The sequence below is a fragment of the Zootoca vivipara genome, chromosome 12, assembly GCF_965207765.1.
Source record: "Zootoca vivipara chromosome 12, rZooViv2.hap1.1, whole genome shotgun sequence".
NCBI classification, from domain to species: Eukaryota; Metazoa; Chordata; class Lepidosauria; order Squamata; family Lacertidae; genus Zootoca; species Zootoca vivipara.
Window position 1 is genome coordinate 10,034,601 of NC_142595.1, and position 20,288 is coordinate 10,054,888.

At 44.3% G+C, this 20,288-nt stretch overlaps 1 protein-coding gene across 2 annotated transcripts; it reads right to left on the reverse strand.

Annotated features, from left to right (window-relative positions):
- Positions 1-299: 299 nt before the first annotated feature.
- AARSD1 (alanyl-tRNA synthetase domain containing 1) lies at positions 300-15,983 on the reverse strand. 2 transcript variants are annotated; one of them, XM_035134651.3, is made up of 12 exons: positions 15,929-15,983; positions 13,722-13,850; positions 12,141-12,300; positions 11,977-12,034; positions 9,043-9,199; positions 8,842-8,958; positions 7,391-7,521; positions 5,708-5,774; positions 3,690-3,781; positions 3,164-3,218; positions 1,698-1,792; positions 300-529 (listed from the first exon to the last, which is right to left on the reverse strand). In XM_035134651.3, exons 1-12 carry the CDS (start codon positions 15,965-15,967, stop codon positions 394-396), a joined length of 1,236 nt encoding a protein of 411 aa, XP_034990542.3. In that variant the 5' UTR covers positions 15,968-15,983; the 3' UTR covers positions 300-393. The 2 variants fall into 2 exon arrangements, with proteins under 2 accessions (XP_034990542.3, XP_088512522.1); XM_088656396.1 differs by having other exon boundaries at positions 1,698-1,795.
- Positions 15,984-20,288: the final 4,305 nt, after the last annotated feature.

Consider the following 20,288-nt stretch of genomic DNA (forward strand, 5'->3'; position numbering starts at 1 on the left):
CACTGTCTGCCTTTGGGGCACCTCGACTGTAGCATGCAAGTAGCCTTGATTTGGGATCGAGACCGATTTAGGGACATGCCAAAATCAGTGCAAGGGCTCAGAGGGACTCTCTGTGTTTTCTCCAGCATTAATAGGGGGAGGTTCCTTCCAGGAAAGACAGCAATGCTTTCCCTACCCATCCCTCACTTTTACCAATCCCGCCCTCCCCCTTGAAACCTCTCAGTTCCCTGCTGTTGCCAAATCAGACCACCAATCTCCTTTGTTGACCCCGCCACATTGAAAGCAAGAACCCAAAGGGGGAGGGATCCTTAAGTTTATTACTTTACAGTCCTTAAGAACGGTGGCTCGGTTGTCATATTCACAGTGCGCCATTTATTCCCGTTGTCCATCCCATCACTGCTCTGTGCTCTGTTCACTGACAAATGTCCGGAGGAGGGCTTCCACCTCTGGCCGCCGACTCATCCGCGTGGCTTTGCCCTGGTAGCGGCCCCGCTTCCCAACCCCTTTTCCTTCCAGCAGTTCAGCCACCCTTGTGGGAAGAAAAGCAACAGGGTCAGACTAGCTTCTCCTCACCCCACAGCTGCTTTGTTGGTCAATGGGCTCTCATACAGTACAGTCGTACCTTGGTTGCTGAACGCCTTGGTACTCATCCGTTTTGGCTCCTGAACGCTGCAAACCCGGAAGTGAGTGTTCTAGTTTGCGAACGTTCTTTGGAATCCGAACATCCAACAGTGCTTCCGATTGAGTGCAGGAAGCTCCTGCAGCCAATTGGAAGCCGCACCTTGGTTTTCGAACATTTTTGGAAGTCAAACGAACTTCTGGAATATACAACCGTATATTCCAAGAGCCACCGCCTAGGGCTGGGCGATTTCTGGTTTTCAACATTATGCTATATCACAAGCTCAACATTGTGATATACCAAAAGAGCACAATGTTTGAAATAGGGATGGAAGTATGTAGAGCTGGCAACTCGGCCCTCCAGATGTTTTGGGACTACAACTCCCATCATCCCTAGCTAACAGGACCAGTGGTCAGGGATGATGGGAATTGTAGTCTCAAAATATCTGGAGGGCCAAGTTTGCCTATGCCTGATGTAGAGGCATTGACTGGCTTCATGGTTTTCCCCACACTGTGAATTTTGCATAGCAAGCGCGCGCGCACACACACACTGATTCATGATACAGTGGTACCTCTACTTACGAATAACTCTACTTACGAATGTTTCTACTTATGAATAGAGCTCCGTCCGCCATCTGGGATGCGGTTTTCTACTTACAAATTTTTAGATAGGGTTGCTTCTACTTACGAATTTTTTCTCCCAATGCATTCCTATGGGATTCGACTTACAATTTTTTCGACTTACAAATGTGCGTTCGGAACGCATTAAATTCGTAAGTAGAGGTACCACTGTATATTGCCAGATCAACAATTATGAAGCCAGTATCGTGATATGGACTTCAAATCGATTTTGGACGATATACTGATATATCGCCCAGCCCTAGCCATGTCCTAGCCTGGCTGATTGGCTTCAGCCCTGCAACTGCTACATGAATTTGCTTCTCTCACTCTCTTTCAAAGACCCCCAGAAACCTGTGATTCTTTTCTTCCTGGCTGACCAAAATGAACATCCATGCTCCCTCCCCAACATACACAACCAATCCAGGCCTGAATTTATCCAGCTGGCTTGAATGACTCACCTGGGGCCCAGTTTCTCCACCGCTTCTGGGGGTCCCGCGAGCAGAAAAAGCCCAGCGGCTTTTTCATCTCCCACCGATAGGAAAAGGAGGGTTTCCTGCTGGAAGAAGGTGGATTGCAACAACAAAATATTCAACAAAGAACACACACACACCTTATAATAATCTGATGCAGAAAGTCATAATAAAACATAACATATAGAGGTCCACAGGTAAACAGACCGTGCCATAAGTGGAAATGTCACCAAGCTAATGAATAATCCTTTTAATCTTTCGGGGTTTAAGCAGTAGTCATTGATGCAAGAATCAAACCAAATTTAGCTTATCTGGGGCAGTCAGAATTCTGGGAACTGTAGGTCTGTGGAGGGTACACTATGGTTCTCAGGATTCTTTGTGAGAAGTCATCAGCTCTAAATGTATGGTGTGGATGTGACTTTAAATTCAGTAATATTTTATAAATTTTGCTATGATCTCTTTATTCTTTGTTTGTTTGTTTGTTTTTTATTAAGGGTTTTCTTGGTTTACAAAGATATGTGCAATGTCTCTCTTAGCATTTTTACTAATCAGTTTCATTTGTTGAGACATTGGTGAGGAGAGGGGAAGGAAAGTAGATGGGGGGGTCGGGTGACAATGTTTCTATTTTGCTTAATAAGTGTGTGGGGTTTTGTCAGCGTCGCTTGTGTAGGTTCTCTGCTGTTCACTTGTGTTCCTTTGATGGTGAGAGGTGTTGGGGTTGGCCTAGGATATGGTTGTTCCTTTGTGGTTGGCTGTGGTGATCTCTTTATTCTTAATCAGTATTTGGTAGCGTCACATTAAATAGTGGTATTTTAACCACAGACATGAGAACAAAATTGTTCCTATTTTCTAATCGCAGGTGCTCATTGAATTAATTCTATCACCTCCTCCTTTACATCACATTAGATTTTATAGCTACTCTGCATGCTGTGAGCTGCTACTTCTGCAGCCAGGCGTCTTAATTTTAATTTCACTTTTGATTCGTAACCACAATTGAGTTTTTAAAGGCCTGATTGGATCTGATTTGTGTCGAGATGATACGCTGGAGGTGGGAACCTTTCCAGCTCAAAGTAGGGAGCTTTCAGCACCTCTCAAAACACCACTACCGGTATAAAAAAAAGGTAAAGGGACCCCTGACCATTAGGTCCAGTCGTGACCAACTCTGGGGTTGCGGCGCTCATCTCGTGTTATTGCCCGAGGGAGCCGGCGTACAGCTTCCAGGTCATGTGGCCAGCATGACAAAGCTGCTTCTGGCGAACCAGAGCAGCACATGGAAACGCCACTTACCTTCCTGCTGTAGCGGTACCTATTTATCTACTTGCACTTTGACGTGCTTTCGAACTGCTAGGTTGGCAGGAGCTGGGACCGAGCAACAGGAGCTCACCCCGTCACAGGGATTCGAACCGCCGAACTTCAATCAGGTGCCAAAGCTCAGAGAAGCAAGAGAGACTCACCCCAGCGCCAATCTCATTCGCAATGATGTTCATGAACTCAGAATCACCGTCTTTCCTGCAAGAGAGGGGAAATATGTCCCACGATCCTACAACAGTTGTTTCCCCATCCCACGACCTGAGAATAGCAGAATGCAAAATTCCACCTTTGCCACACCTTTTCCTACAATAGGTCCACCAGCCCCGCAAGAAAGAAACCAGTAATGGCTAGACTGACAAGCAAAAAAGTCTTAATAATTCATTTGGGTTGCATTGATCCACAGTGTGTGTGTGTGTGTGTGTGTGTGTGTGTGTGTGTGTGTGTGTGTTTAATTAAAAATATATATAACACACAATTTTGCTTTGACGGGCCTCAAAAACCTGTACAGGTGAGGTGAGTGGGAACAGCAGTTTCTAAATGGGGGTTTAAAAAATCAGCAATACCTTCCAAGTGGCAAAGCAGAAAGCATCCAGAATTTTCCTATTTTTTTCTGAGTATTTAAAACAGTCACCCCATGCAAACTCAACGCTGAGCTACCTTTCCCCTCACCTGTGCAACACAAGAACGGGTTCCTGATCCAAGTTGTTTTTTAAGCTCTGAGCTGTGAGGACGGCTAAATCCCTCAGCAGGTTCAAGTTGCTCTAAAAGAGAAGTAGACGTCGGAAAACAGACACGGCAGTGGAGCATTTTTTCATGGTGCCGGAGGGCGGGGGGAGCTTGTGTGTGCTGGGGCGCGGGGGTGAAGAGAGCCTGCCGCATGCCGGCCTGGCCCTCGCCGCTGGCGAAACCGGAACAACACCAGCCCCGAGCCATTTTGCGGGGTGGGATCTGATCAGATCCCAGCCTCACAAAGCGGGACAGGGCTGACTTGGGGAGGGGATGCCCCCCAGAAAAATGTGCCTGGGGCAATCACCCCGGCAGCCCGCTACCCCTCTGTTCCAATACTCAACCAAGAGTGATAGGATGGAGCCGGCAGGGAATTTCTGGCAAAGTCTTCTTGAACCCTGGTTCCAACTGCTCTCTTACTTCCCATGGCCCTCCTACAGGCTGCTTACTGGAGTCTGATCTCAGCTGCTGCCTCCATGACCCACAGATGGTTATGATGATGTTGTTATCATTACAGTGGTACCTCTGGATACGCACACCTCTGGTTGCGTATCCATTGGGTTACGCATGTGGCAAACCTGGAAGTATTTTTCTGGGTTTCGTTTCCCCCCCCCCATGCGCATGCGCAGAAGCGCTCTGCCGCACTGCGCACATGCACAGTACAGGCACCTCCTGTTGCGAATTCCTTGGGAACTGACTGGAGCTCTGGAACGGATCCCGTGCGCAACTGGAGGTACCACTGTATTATTATTAGCAGTAGTACAGTGGTACCTCTACTTATGAATTGAATGCGTTCCGAACACACATTTGTAAGTCAAAAAAAAATTGTAAGTCGAATCCCATAGGAATGCATTGGGAGAAAAAAATTGTAAGTCGAAGCAACGCTATCTAAAAATTTATAAGTAGAAAAAATCCTATCTGAACCGCATCCAAGATGGCGGACAGAGCTCCATTCGTAAGTAGAAACATTTGTAAGTAGAGTTATTCGTAAGTAGAGGTACCACTGTAGTAGTAGTATACTGCCCTCCATCCATAGATCTCCGGGCAGTTCCCAACATAAAAATACCAGGGATGGAAAGAAGATAAAGTTCCTGCCAAAGAAGAATGGCAGATCAAGTTGACGGACTATGTTGAAATGGCTAAAATGACCGGAAGAATCAGAAATCAGGAAGGCCAAAATTTTAATAAGGAATGGGGAAAATTTGTAACTTATCTTAAAAGGACCATTGTCAACAGTTAAAACCGTTAGTGGGGTTGGAATATCACTTGTAGTTTAATGGTGAATTTTGGATACAATGGGGAGATAAAAGATTTGGATTATTATAAAAGATGCAGGAGGAAATGGCTAACCATAGAAACCCACAAAGGGGAGGAGGGAAGTCCAAGAGATTCCTTGGAATCTTGTTTTTATGCTGTATGTTGTACATGTGACTGTAAAATTTTAATCTGAAAAGCCAAATAAATAAATTTATTTTTTTAAAAAATAAAAACACAATATAAAAAACAGAAAACACATAATAAAAAAAATACTGAGCGATCTCCCATTAAAAGCTTGTTGGCGGCTCTCTCTGCTGCCACTGGAATAGGGAACCTTTTCACAACCAATGTCTGCCCAGGTCCCCATGGCCAACCTCCCGGGAGTCACATACCAATGCTGAGCCTGGACAGAGGCAAAATTGGGTACAGCAAAAGCTGTAGCTGCACAGGCAGGCTGCATTTCAACTGCACGAAAAGTCAAGACGTTTTGACATATGCCCACCCACGTCTCAACCCCTCCAAGCAAGCAAGAGGCTTCGAGGGCACATTCCAGCCAGGCAGAAACTGCCTGAAGGAGAGGGCAGAGAAGGGGATAGTGGGTGCGGTGCGGGAAGACTCCTGATGGCCAGATAGAAAGCCGCCTTTGTCCTTTGGGGACCTGGGATTCCCCCACCACGGCTCCAGAAACGTTCACTCAACTGTACCTTCTGAAGCAGCTTCAGAGAGTTCTGTAGCCTCTTTACAGCTTCCACGTGCTCTTCGGGGCCAGTCCTAAAACGGCAAAGGTAACCAGACACCTTCAGGGAGGGCTGGTACATCATCTACTAAGAGTACAAGTTTGGTGATGAGAGAGGAGAAGGTTGGGGGGGAAGTGAAAGAGCTCGTGCGCAGTGGAGACGCACAACTGAACTGAGGGCCAATACCAACCGCTGTATCGTTTAGAACAGGCACCCCCCAAACTCAGCTCTCCAGCTGTTTTGGGACAACAGTTCCCATCACCCCTGACCACTGGTCCCGTTAGCTAGGGATGATGGGTGTTGTAGTCCCAAAACATCTGGAGGGCCGAGTTTGGGGTGCCTGGTTTAGAACATAAGGCAGGCCTGCTGGATCAGGCTAATAAATGGCCCATCAAGTCGAATATCCTCACAGTGGCCACCCAGATGCCTGCGGGAAGCTCCCAAACAGTACGTTTCCGAGCACAATTCAAAGTTCTGGGGCTGACCTTTAAAGCCCTGAATGGTTTCAGCCCTGTATACTTGAAGGAGCGTCTCCACCCTCATTGTTCAGCCAGGACACCAAAGTCCAGCGCCGAGGGCCTTCCGGAGGCTCCCTCACTGTGAGAAGTGAGATTACAGGGAACCAGGCAGAGGGCCTTTTATTATTATTACTACTACAGTGGAACTTCGGTTCTTGAAAACTTCAGAAGTCGAAGTTTCGGCTTTCGAACGCCGACAACCCAGAAGCGAATGCTTCCGCTTTCGAACACGCCTCAGAGGTCGAACGGCTTCTGAGGTGCGTTTTCCCATTTTTCCAATGGGTTTTGCCGACTGGCAATTGCGCCACGGTTGTTGAGCATTTCGTAAGTTGAACGGTCTTCCGGAACGGATTACGTTCGACAACCAAGGTTCCACTCTATTATTATTATTTGTATACAGTCCTTCATCTGTAGATCGCAGGGCAGTTCCCAACATAAAAGCACAATATAAAAAAAACAGAAAATGCATAATAAATAATGTGGAACACCCTCCCATCAGATGTCAAGGAGATACAAAAACTATCCGACTTTTAGAACACATCTGAAGCCAGCCATGTATAGAGAAGTTTTTAATGTTTTAAAACATTTAATGTTTTAATGTTTCATGTGTTCTAATGAAAGCCGCCCAGAGTGGCTGGGGCAACCCAGTTAGGTGGGTAGCATTTATTATGATGATTATGATTATGATTAAGGTCCAAGCATAAGAACATTTTCTCCTCCTGTGGTTTCCAGCAACTGGTATTCAGACACAGTGCTGGCTTCAGACTCTGGAGGCAGAGCCCGGCCGTTGTGGCTTGTAGCCACTGAAAACCTTATCTTCCATGAACTTGTCCCATCCTCTTTTGAAACCATTGTTTGGGAACAGTTTAAATCCATTTACGGTATGGCTGTTGAAACCCTTCCGCTACTCATCCCGAGCCCTAAAGATCAGACCAGAAATAACTGGCCTAACTTCTATAAACAAACAATTTGCCTATACAACTCACTATTTCCTGCCTTGAGGGAAAATCCCAACCTTTGTGTGGCTTTTCCTTTTGAGAGTTCAAATGAAATTTGAAGGCCAGTGGGTTTTCGATCACCCTTCTGGGACTTTTGTTTCATTCCCTGGGACAGGGGGAATACAAATACTTGCTTAAGCAGTGATGTGAAGGACTTCTCGGTCGCATGGCTTCGCTCCAAAGTTTTCAGCACTCGGCTCCCAGCGAGGAAAACTAAGTTGGTCTTGTTCTTCTTCCCTTTTTCGGTGCCCAAGAGCTTAACCACCTTCAAAAGACAAACATATTTGTCTGAGTGGTAAAATGCTACATCTGCATGCATCTATTCTGTCCCTTATACAGTATTGAAAGTGGGAAAAGGCCAAAGCTCAGTGTAGGGTAGAACATCTGCCTTGCCGGGTCCCAGATCCATACTCTGATATCTATGTGCAAGTGAAGATTTCCCTTTAGAAACCCTGCAGAGCCTGTGTTGGGCAGTGAGAATAACCCACTGTTTACACATTGGTCTGATTTAGTGAAGGAAACTTCCTATATTTTTCTATGCGTCCAGGCATTCGTTAGAAAAGCATAGGCAGGTAATTTAAAATAAGGGTGGTTCCCCAATTGCTTCACTGTTTGAAGGAAGGAATCACTTGTAAAAATTTCTGGCTGACTACTGACAAGCAGCAGAGAAGCCTTGTCAGAAAAAAAGGTGTCCACAAGTAAGAAGGGGATCTGCTTTGCAATCCCTGGCATCTCTGGGTAGGTCCGGGAGACAGATCCGTGCCTGAAATCCTGGACACTGAGCTAGCTAGACCAATGGCATAGATCACACAGATAGATCTAGAATCTTTATTTGCATCAGCCACTAGCCATAGCAATGAAATAAAATAAAATGTACTGAAGATAAGAGGTAAAAACGTAACTATACAAAATACATTTTGGGGGGTTTACCTCAATAATCAAAGAAAAGATCTAATTCTAATTTCCCCCGCCAAAAACCTTGCAGTTTTTGCTGTCACCTGATCATCTTGATCTGCTGAAAGAAAGGACTCAGTCGCAATGGTTGAGCAATCCGGCATGGGCAGTATTGGAGGGGTAATAACCTCACTCCTCAAATCTTTATAAAGAGTGCAAGCCAAAAAGGACATGAGCCACTGAATCAATACTGCCATCTCCACAGGGACACAACCGTTTTCCCAGTGGAATTTTTTTGAAATTGACCCTCAAGTACAGCCGAAGGCAGTGTATTCAATCTTGCGAAAGTGAAGGCGCGCCTGTATTTTAGAATTAGAATTTCGCAAATAGGGTGCCAAAGTGTCAAAATGGCCAGGTGGAAAATAATCATACCGTGGACAAAATTTCCTTATTGTGGCCAGATTATCCTGTACCTCAATATCATATAGGCAATGTCTGATTAAATGATTTGCTTTACTGATGCCCAGTGTTACACCAATGGCAGCTTCTCGTGTGTCACAAAGGGGCAGAATGTGTTCTCACAACAGATGTGAGTGGCAAGGCACTCCTGGGCTTATTTTGTGAGGAGTCCAACCTGACAAGGACCTTGATCCTGGTGCTCCAAGCCACACCCTGCCTCCATGACTCTCACCTGCAGGTCAGCGAGGTTGGAGACGTGTGTGCCACAACACATATTGGCATCGACACCCTCAATGCTTATAATCCGCACGGGCCCCGTGTGGTCGTCCGGCAAGCCACGGCTCCTCACCTGCAATGCAGTGCAAGGGTAAGAGAACTACTGGTAGCAGACTTCTCTCCCTCCTCTTGCCTCAGCCCGTGCACTCTTGCTTACCAGCTCAACTTCAGGGTCGCCCACTGCCAGCTCTCGCACCACCACTGGGATCCTGGCTCGGATTCTGTCATTCACCCTCTGCTCAAGGGCTGCCACCTGATCTGCTGTCATTGAGGGGGTGTCCAGCTCTATAGTGCTTCGTTGGCGGCCTAGCTCCCTGCCAAGGGTGGGAGAGAGGCAAACGGCATGTTCCCCAGGTCACCCGGGAGATAGCTCTGGGTGCACAAGAGAGCTCCCCCTGCCCCCAGCCCTCCAGCATCATCCTCTAAGGAAGGGTTACTGCACAGGGACCCAGGTGGCGCTGTGGGTTAAACCACAGAGCCTAGGGCTTGCAGATCAGAAGGTCAGCGGTTCGAATCCCCGTGACAGGGTGAGCTCCTGTTGCTCGGTCCCTGCTCCTGCCCACCTAGCAGTTCGAAAGCACATCAAAGTGCAAGTAGATAAATAGGGACCGCTCCAGAGGGAAGGTAAACGGCGTTTCCGTGCGCTGCTCTGGTTCGCCAGAAGCAGCTTTGTCATGCTGACCACATGACCCGGAAGCTGTCTGCGGACAAACGCCGGCTCCCTCGGCCTACAGAGCGAGATGAGCGCCGCAACCCCAGAGTCGGACACAACTGGACCTGATGGTCAGGGGCCCCTTTACCTTTACTGCACAGAGACTAGGGTAAGCCTGGCATCCTCTGTGCATTTTCCCTGGGAACAAAGCCCTATTCAAGATATCTCCCCAGACTACACATCTTCATGACTACACGATGATTTAATTTTAACCTTTGCTTCTGGGTTAAAGCGACAACAACATATTCATGGTGAGTTAACAATACTGAGTCTGTAGGAGATTTGCTGGTGTAGGAAATTGTGGAAGTGACTTCTCAATAGGACTTTGTGGGGAAAGGAACAACTTCTCTCTCCTTGCAACCTGCAAATTCCACCCAGGAAATGTAAAGCTACAGAAACATGCATGGTGCCCGTTCAGATTCTCCCAATGGCTACTGCTATTGCTGCGTGGGGTACTGGTGATTCGTCTGTATCAGTTTCATTACTGATTAATAACTTGGATATTGTTGTTGGAGTCTCTTGGGGGGGGGTGAAGTCAAACTGCTATGTTAGCAGGACCAAAGTAACCACTCCGGAGCACAAGCCTGGGCAGTGTGTGCGTGCAGGTCCTTGGCTGCTCAAATGGCAATACCCGCCTCTCGGCCTCACTGACATGGTCCAAAGAAGAAGAAGAAGAGGAGGAGGAGTTTGGATTTGATATCCCGCTTTATCACTACCCGAAGGAGTCTCAAAGCGGCTAACATTCTCCTTTCCCTTCCTCCCCCACAACAAACACTCTGTGTTCCCTTCCTCCCCCACAACAAACACTCAGATAAGTGTGACTAGCCCAAGGTCACCCAGCAGCTGCATGTGGAGGAGCGGAGATGCGAACCCGGTTCCCCAGATTACAAGTCTACCACTCTTAACCACTACACCACACTGGCTCTCAGAGGAAAGCAGAGCAAGGCATTTGGCACCAGTTTGGTTGCTGGAGTTGCCAGAAGGAGGCATACATGGCGCCTTCCAACTGTCTTCGGAACTTCACTCCAGATTTGAGTAGGGTTTACTCCTTAGCCCTTTCTTCTCGCCAAGACATCCCACAAGGCAGTGGAAGTTAAGGATCAGATTTCCTTCTCCTAGATGGGCTATCTTGCCAGCTTGACAAGCCCCACCTGCCCCTCACTCCCCTCTGCAGCATGTGCAGAAACCGCCTTCTTGACCGTTGGACTCACTACTGGCCTTGTCAGTCCACCAGAGCCTGTCTTCACATGCAGGGGGGATCCCTAACTCACTACGTTAATTAAAAAAATTTTTTTCCTTCCAGTAGCACCTTAGAGACCAACTAACTTTGTCATTGGTATGAGCTTTCGTGTGCATGCACACTTCTTCAGATACCAACGACAAACTTAGTTGGTCTCTAAGATGCTACTGGAAGGAATTTTTTTATTTTGTTTCGACTACAGCAGACCAACATGGCTACCTACCTGTCACCAAGTTAATTCTCACATTAAGTATTAGCAAATACGAAAAGAACTCTGGTCCAAGGTTGTTTACAAATCTGTTCTTCTTCCAAGCAGTTCATGAAGTTATTGCCATATTTTTGGTCTATAAGATGCCCCCTATTTTTAGGGACTCCAATTTAAGGAAATAGGAGGAAGATTGTCCCGTGTATAAGATGACCCACAGTTTTTCACATAATTTTAAAGTAAAAAAACCAACTAGTCTTATACACGGGAAAGTACAAACAAAAATAAAACAAATCCTTACAGTAGGACCTTACAGACCAACTAAGAAGCGTGCACACTTCTTCAGAAGTGTGCATGCACACGTAAGCTCATACCTATGACAAACTTAGTTGGTCTCTAAGGTGCTCCTGTAAGGATTTGTTTTATTATTGTTTTGACTACATCAGGTAGGTAGCCAACACAGCTACCTACCTGTAACGGAAAAGTACAGTACAGTGTTACCTCTACTTACGAATTTAATGCGTTCCGAACACACATTTGTAAGTCGAAAAAATTTGTAAGTCGAATCCCATAGGAATGCATTGGGAGAAAAAATTCGTAAGTCGAAGCAACCCTATCTAAAAATTCGTAAGTAGAAAAAATCCTATCTAAACCGCATCCAAGATGGCGGACGGAGCTCCGTTCGTAAGTAGAAACATTCGTAAGTAGAGTTATTCGTAAGTAGAGGTACCACTGTAAATTCTCCAATGGTGGGTGATCTATGCAGATTCTTGCCACTCTGAATGCCCCAATTTCTCTCGAGGTTTCGTAGCCTCTCTCTCTCTCTCTCTCTCTCTCTCTCTCTCTCTCTCTCTCTCACACACACACACACACACACACATATAAATGCTCAAGCAGGGAGAAAAGGAATTAGGCACAGGTGTGCCTTCCTCACCATGATGTCGTCTTGAATCCAAACATCAGATCCGCAATAGCTGTGATGAGATGCTGCCCTAAAAGAGATGATTATAAAGCAACAGTTTCCCCTTCTCCTTCTCACTAGGAGACTTAAATATATCAGCCTGAATGTGTGGGTATCTCGTTCCATTGGTTTCTTACCTGAATGCTGCTGCATGTGGTCAAAGCGCCGGTCCCAATCGAGCACCAGCTGCACCTCGCTCCCTGGCTCAAGGGGTGTCTGGACAAAGTGTAGAGCATCTGGACCTTGTCGGGCGACTCTTAATACTGGGATGTCATTAATGAGCCCCCGGTCATCAGGCTGGAAAAAAAGAAGTTAAAGTCACCAGCCCAGCTTTGGGGGAATATTCTCCTGCTGTAGCAGACAAAAGCATGTGTAAAATAGCAATGGTTGTAGGTTGTGAAGCTGAGCAAATGCTATAGCCACCCTCTAAAAAAACCACAAATTTTATTAATGAAGCAATTGCTGTGCAGAGGTTCTCTGAATTATCTCCACAATATTAATTAGGCCAAGTAAAAGTTTCGATTGTTATTATAGATTTATTTGTTTGCGTTTTAAATTGCTTTATTGAAATTGTATATAAAAAACAAGAAAATAAGAAAACAACATGTAACGAAATTATACATAATAAAGAAGATAAGTATATATATAAGTATATAAGGCATAATTTTATTAATTACACAAAATGTAAGCATTTGGTACAATTTATACCTAAGTAGTTAAGTATAATGTGATGTTTTGACGCGACACATAATATGAGTAGTGTTTTATTGTTTATTGTTTATGTTTACTTGTTTAGTACACCGTTTGCTAAATTGTTCCATATAATTTGTTCAAAACCATTGGTTTTTCATGTAAATTATCAACATGTTTTATCTTAAATAAATAAATATTGCAGAAAACAATAGTATGCAACTATTATTGCTCTACATAAAATCTAAAATTTATGTTTATTAGTTCACAATTTAACATACTGAGAATAAATGAGTCAAATTCCTATGTTTTCATCACTCATAGTGAGGCAAAATTTCAATCTGTAGGAGCAGGGTCTAAATATTAACCGATTTGTCCCAAATTTGAAATTTGACTATGTTTATACCATACGCCTGATATAAGATCAAGGGAGGAAACATTTTCCAAAAAAAGTTTTTTATGACCCACCCTAATATATATATACTTATTACATTGTATCACATTCTTCTCAATGGTCTGATGACTTCCCATCAACCCCTCATGCTTCTAAACATTATTTAACCTACCACGCTTGTTATTAATTATGTTCATATATATTCTCTTTCCTGATACTCATTGATACATTAATTGATTGTTATTATAGAGATTATAAATATAAGGTAACCATACACTGAATAAACCCATTACAATCAATGCACTTCAGTTACCCAAGTCCACAGGTTTCAACTGCTCTGGACTTTGACTGAAAGAAAAGCCCTGGTAATAAGATTTTATTTGGAAGTAAACTGGAGTTTATTCCCCAGCGTGTTTAGGATTGCAGGCTTAAACATATGAAAGAAGCACAGATAAGATCTGGATTTAAGAGCGAACAGGAGATCACACATTTCTAGTAATTCTGTGGAACAATTCAAGTCTTAGTTTCAAGAAATAGGCCAACAGTAAATCCCTAGTAGCATATTAAGATGTATACAATATGTTAGAACCCCCAAAACAGGTCCCACTTTCTGACCAAGAACCGCCATTGGTACCTGCCCTCCACCCTCTGGGAAAAGAATAGTGTCTTCCAAGATGACATGGAATCCTTGAAGTGTCTCCTTCTTTCCACCGGTTTCTGTGGACAATTTTCCAGGGCAGCAGGAGACCACCTGTGTGGTGAACTGGGGAGGAAAAAGAAAGGGGGAATAGTATGTGTGACTATAGCTTCACTAAAGATCTGGAGGTCCTTAGGTTCAGAAGTAATAAAAGGTATGCACTAAACTTAAGAGATGGAATCTAAAGATGCTGATCAGATGCTTCAGCATGTCTAAAGCCAACGATTTCTAGCAACAATTTTCTTCAGGGCAAATTCCCTTATGTACTGTGAAGCAGAGCATAGTTTACTATCTTCTAACTGGCTTTTTGCATGCATTTTGTCACAACTATAGGTGATAACCAAAGTTGGTCACATTCAGAACAGACTCACTGAAATTAGTGGATATGACTAACTTAGGTCCACTAATTTCAAGTAGAACATACAATGAATGTTGTATTTATTATTTCTATCTCACCTTATAACATAAATGCTTCCAAATTAACTTAAGCAAAATGATGTAATTCTTCACTTTTAATACATCTTATAAAACATTTTACTAAAGCAATTCAAAAGCAAAACAACTGTAGAAGCATACTTTCAATTAAATCCCGAAATGCCTCACAGAATACTTTCACTTATCTTCAAAAATTAGACAAAGGAACAAGAGACAAACCCTTAAAGGCCTCTGTTGTAGATGCCAGAGTCACAACTACAAGGCTGTGTTCTTAGCAGAAGTATTTTTCTTGCAATTCATAATCCCCCTTTGCTGTAGCCTCCTTCCTCTCCTGTTGATTTAAGACAGGCACCCCCAAACTCACCCCTCCAGATGTTTTGGGACTACAACTCCCATCATCCCTAGCTAACAGGATCAGTGGTCAGGGATGATGGGAATTGTAGTCCCAAAACATCTGGAGGGCAGAGTTTAGGGATGCCTGATTTAAGATATACTGCACCTGTTTTTTTATATGATGACTTTATTGCACTCTGCAAGCAGCTTTGAGCATCCATTGTACTGTATCAGATTCTGAGAAGCCACGTTGAATGACAGCAATTGCTTGGTCCAGTGATGTGCTATGTGCTAGGCAAAACACAGAAATGCAGCCATTCCAGCCCCAGGTGGCATGCACCTAGGCTTAAAACTGCAAAACCATAGGGTTGGAAGGAACCACCACCACAAAAGGTCATCAACTCATGGCTGATGCAGAAAAACTCGGTGCTACACCATCTCTTACTGACAGACATTCAGCCTCATAAGTGTTTTGTCCATGGAAGAACTGTGTGTGGCATAATCAGGGCCGGATTTAGGTTTGATGAGGCCCTAAGCTACTGAAGGTAATGAGGCCCTTTATATGTCCAGCTGTCCTTTGTCAACAACAAATTGTCACAGTTTTTTGTGTGTTGAATATATGCCATATGGTAATTTATGGACCTAATAGATATCTAAAGCCATTTGCACAAAACAAAATATGTACTTTATCAAAGTAATTGCTGAACTGAAATACAATTAAGAAGCATTATATTAATAATGAAATACAATTAAGAAGAAGTATATTAATAATGAAATAATTATTAAGCTCTAACTTAATCTTGGGACAGTAACTGCCTCTCAGCCTAACCTACCTCACAGGGTTGTTGCTGAAAAGAAAACGGAAGGAGGGCATGTACGCCACTTTGGACCACCTTGAAGGAAAGGTGGGATATAAATACTGTATAATAATAATAAAATAACAATGCTATGTCCTGTAAAGAAGGCTATACATTATAGGTGCAAGAGAGAATCAATTTGATTTGGGCTGGAGGAAAGCACCTTATTTGAAGCAAATTTTCTCTTATTATTATTATTATTATTATTATCGGTAGCAGTAGTTGTAGTTGTAGTATTATAGATCTCATGGCGATTCACAACATAAACATACAAATAAAAAACACAAAATAAAAATACTGATTGATCTCTCATTAAAAGCTTGTTGGTGGTTTTCTCTGCTGTCAAAGGAGTACGAAACCATTTTTTCAACCAATGTCTGCACGTCCTCATAGGAACCAACGATGCGAATTTGCTCTCATCCGCAATGATGCAAATTGGCACAAACTGTTACGGTATATATGCAATTAACGGAAACGAGCACCACCCCGCATCTCAAATTCCCTCGGTTCCTTTCACACCTGGCGGACCCAGCTGTCCCGCTGGCACATGAACGCCATGGAGCCACCAGCAGCGTCGGACCCCAGCGACCCCGGAACACGTTGGTCGGCACCTTTACGGCCTCAGCCGCAGCGATACAACAGCTGTGACGGGTCACTTCCGCCCGGCCTAAGGCGAGCGGCGACGGACATAACCAGCCCCGAGTTTCCCTTGCGCTTAGCTGACGAAGGGAAGAGGGCGGGGCCTCGGCCTCCTCAGCCTGCCGGAGGGAAAGCGGACCTCGGGGCGGAGCCTTTGCTGGTGCAGCAGGAAAAAAAGCCCCCCTAAATTGGTTCCAATGGGATTGGTTTATATTTCTGTGTCAAACGAATCCCGAAGCGCCTTCCTGGACAATAAAATAAACAATAGGCATAACAAGAGTATAACCAAGTACAGCATAAATCCTGCAATTAATTCACAAGCAAAAGCCATTCTTTATTTCTCAAAATTTAGACACCACTTGCTTCCTAAAAAAAAGAAAAGAACCCTCAAAGCGGTTTACAAAAATGTAAAACCGAGAAAAATTCACAAACCCTACTCTACAAAACACGCAAAAGTTTAAAACACACAAAAAAAATGACCTCAGCTTTCTAAGCATTTGGGCAGGCTGCTTGTCCAAACAATAATGTTTTACTATCTATAAAAACTACGTATTAGCAAAACAGCAACTGTCGGTTTTTTGGCAGCCGTAGGATAACAGAAAATGTGTATTTTCCAGGCCAATGTAGGAGTGTGTTTGGTACTGTAGTTGTTAAAATGTTCCATACGGAGGTACAGAGCAGGCAAGGCCCTTACATGTTTGTGAAAAGGGATTTTCCTCAGCTATTGCTATGCAAGATGTTCAAACCTTTCTCTCAGAGCCAGCCCACCCATGAGGGAAGACGAGGGGATTGCCTCAGGCAACAGGATCCACAGAGGCAGCGGATCCCAATGTAGGATCTTTATTCCCCTTCCCCCTTGTTCCTGATGTAGATCTTCATTTGCCCCTATTTCCCTGGCTGATAGGAGCGGGGCACCATTTTGTTGTTCGCCTCAGGTGCCAAAATATATTCGGCAGGCCCTGCTGTCTCACCATCACCACGCAATACACACACACACACATACACATCCCATGGGCAAACCTTTGATCGAGTGGGGAGGGGGGATTATTACAGTTGCTGCTGCTCCTTGCAAAGGGAGGGCACGGAGAGGGGGAGCGCCGGTGCTAATTTGCACATGCTAATTAACAGCGTAGTAATTAGTATGGAAGTGAGAGCTGGACCATAAAGAAGGCTGATCGCCGAATAATTTATGCTTTTGAATTATGGTGCTGGAGGAGACTCTTGAGAGTCCCATGGACTGCAAGAAGATCAAACCTATCCATTCTGAAGGAAATCAGCCCTGAGTGCTCACTGGAAGGACAGATCCTGAAACTGAGGATCCAATACAGTGGTACCTCGGCTTATGAACACAATAGGTTCCGGAAGTCTGTTCATAAACTGAAGCGTTCATAAATTGAAGCGAACTTTCCCACTGAAAGTAATGGAAAGTGGATTAATCTGTTCCAAACGGTCCGCGGAGTACTTAAACTGAAGTGTTCATAAACTGAAGCGAACTTTCCCATTGAAAGTAATGGAAAGTGAATTAATCCGTTCCAGACGGGTCCGCGGAGTACTCAACCTGAAGCGTAGTTAACCTGAAGCATGGGTGTAATTGGTTCCGGAAGTCTGTTCATAAACTGAAGCGTTCATAACTGAAGCGAACTTTCCCATTGAAAGTAATGGAAAGTGAATTAATCCGTTCCAGATGGGTCCGTGGCATTCGTAAACCGGAAATTCGTAAACCGAGCTGTTAATAAACCGAGGTTCCACTGTACTTTGGCCACCTCATGAGAAGAGAAGACTCCCTGGAAAAGCCCCTGATGTTGGGAAAGATGGAGGGCACTAGGAGAAGGGGACGACAGAGGATGAGATGGTTGGACAGTGTTCTTGAAGCTACGAACATGAGTTTGACCAAACTGCGGGAGGCAGTGCAAGACAGGAGTGCCTGGCGTGCTCTGGTCCATGGGGTCACGAAGAGTTGGACATGACTAAATGACTAAACAACAATTAACAGCGTGACTAAAATTGTCGTTCTTTTGGAAGGAAGCAGGTCTGGGGAAAAGGGGGCAATTGCTGTACAAAGCAGTGTGATCTGAAATTGGTCAGCTGCTGCTGCAAATGAGTGGAAGGATTTAGCACCACCAGGTCTGCAAAGCGTTTTGTAACGTGAAAACTAAAAGCAGCAGTGTTGGACCGTAGGGCAGGGGGGGGATCCATATTTGGGCAGTACTTTTATCAGGCCAATCAAATTAGCGTGCAAGCATGCAAGCCATCAGGCTACAATGGTAAACAAGGCAAGGAAGCGGAAGTGGGTTGGAAGAATATTTGTGTGTGTGAGTGTGTGTGTGTGTTTGGCTGATAGTAAGGCCATTTAGGTCTACATCTGGCTGGAGTCTGAAGCTGGTTTGGAGGGGAAGTTAGCAGATGTTCAAAGAAGGCTCTGCAGGTTTCAGGTTGCACCAGGGCTTACTGGGGAGTTAGAAGCCGGTTAGGAAGAAACAGGATGCATTTGTAACAGCTGGTTTTTCTACGTTCATTGCTTCTTCCTGATAAGCCTTGCCTTTAGCACTAGCCAAATATTATTTTTCTGTCCCTCCCCCTCGCTTTTATTTTCAACCTCTAGCCTGATGAACTCAAAAGCTCTGTGCACTATTTTGTAACATTTTGGTGAGCCTAATCAAGATATTGTCCTAATACAGATTTTGGAGATTTGGTAATATGGAAGATGCCTTAACAATAATATTTCTAGTTACAGGTAGGTAGCCGTGTTGGTCTGAGTCGAAGCAAAATTAAAAAATTCTTTCAGTAGCACCTTAAAGACCAACTAAGTTTTTATTTTTGTAATAATATTTCTGTTCTTGATGAAAAACATGATTTTGCTAATGTGTAGTTATTGTTTAAATTAAAGGGAGGGCAGCAGACTTGATGCTACCGATCTGCTGAGATGAATCGTGGCATAGCCCACCTGGCAAGATCTCGCTCTCTCTCTTTATTCTTGATCTGCATAATCACAGAAACCCTCTTTGAATCAAATAAGAGCATAACCAAGTACACTGCATAAATCCTGCAATTAATTCACAAGCAAAAGCCATTCTTTATTTCTCAAAATTTAGACACCACTTGCTTCCTAAAAAAAGAAACCCTCAAAGCAGTTTACAAAAATATAAAGCCGAGAAAAATTCACAACCCCTACTCTACAAAACATGCAAAAGTTTAAATCACAAAAAAAAATTACCTCAGCTTTCTAAGCATTTGGGCAGGCTGCTTGTCCAAACAATAATGTTTTACGATCTATAAAAACTATTAGCAAAACAACAACTGTCGGTTTTTTGGCAGCTGTAGAATAGCAGGGCTTACTGGGGAGCAAGATTGCCAGAAGAAATATCAACAACCTCAGATATGCTGATGACATAACCTTGATGGCAGAAAGTGAGGAGAATTAAAGAACCTTTTAATGAGGGTGAAAGAGGAGAGCGCAAAATATGGTCTGAAGCTCAACATCAAAAAAAACAAAACAAAAACTAAGATCATGGCCACTGGTCCCACTCCCATCACCTCCTGGCAAATAGAAGGGGAAGAAATGGAGTCAGTGATAGATTTTACTTTCTTGGGTTCCATGATCACTGCAGGTGGTGACAGCAGCCTGCTTCTTGGGAGAAAAGCTGGACAGCATCTTAAAAAGCAGAGACATCACCTTGCCGACAAAGGTCTGTATAGTTAAAGCTATGCTTTTCCCAGTAGTGATGTATGGAAGTGAGAGCTGGACGATAAAGAAGGCTGATCGCCGAAGAATTGATGCTTTTGAATTATGGTGCTGGAGGAGACTCTTGAGAGTCCCATGGACTGCAAGAAGATCAAACCTATCCATTCTGAAGGAAATCAGCCCTGAGTGCTCTCTGGAAGGACAGATCCTGAAGCTGAGGCTCCAATACTTTGGCCACCTCATGAGAAGAGAAGACTCCCTGAAAAAGACTTTGATGTAGGGAAAGATGGAGGGCACAAGGAGAAGGGGACAACAGAGGACGAGATGGTTGGACAGTGTTCTCAAAGCTACGGACATGAGTCTGACCAAACTGCGGCAGGCAGTGGAAGACAGGAGTGCCTGGCGTGCTCTGGTCCATGGGGTCATGAAGAGTCGTACATGACTATACGACTAAACAACAACAAGATAGTTCAAATGGGACTTACCTCCAGGTCAGTGAGAAAATATACACACATCTTGTTAAGTTATTAGCCACTTCATTTCCCCAAGGCCGTGTTC

Bases quoted from the DNA above. Each gene is read 5' to 3' on its own strand.
- AARSD1 (XM_088656396.1), bottom strand. From the start codon at position 15,967: ATGGCGTTCATGTGCCAGCGGGACAGCTGGGTCCGCCAG. The intron at 13,851-15,928 runs GTGTGAAAGGAA...TTTCCTCCCCAG, and splicing joins GGGACAGCTGGGTCCGCCAG to TTCACCACACAGGTGGTCTC. The intron at 8,959-9,042 runs GTAAGCAAGAGT...ACTGCATTGCAG, and splicing joins GCGACCCTGAAGTTGAGCTG to GTGAGGAGCCGTGGCTTGCC.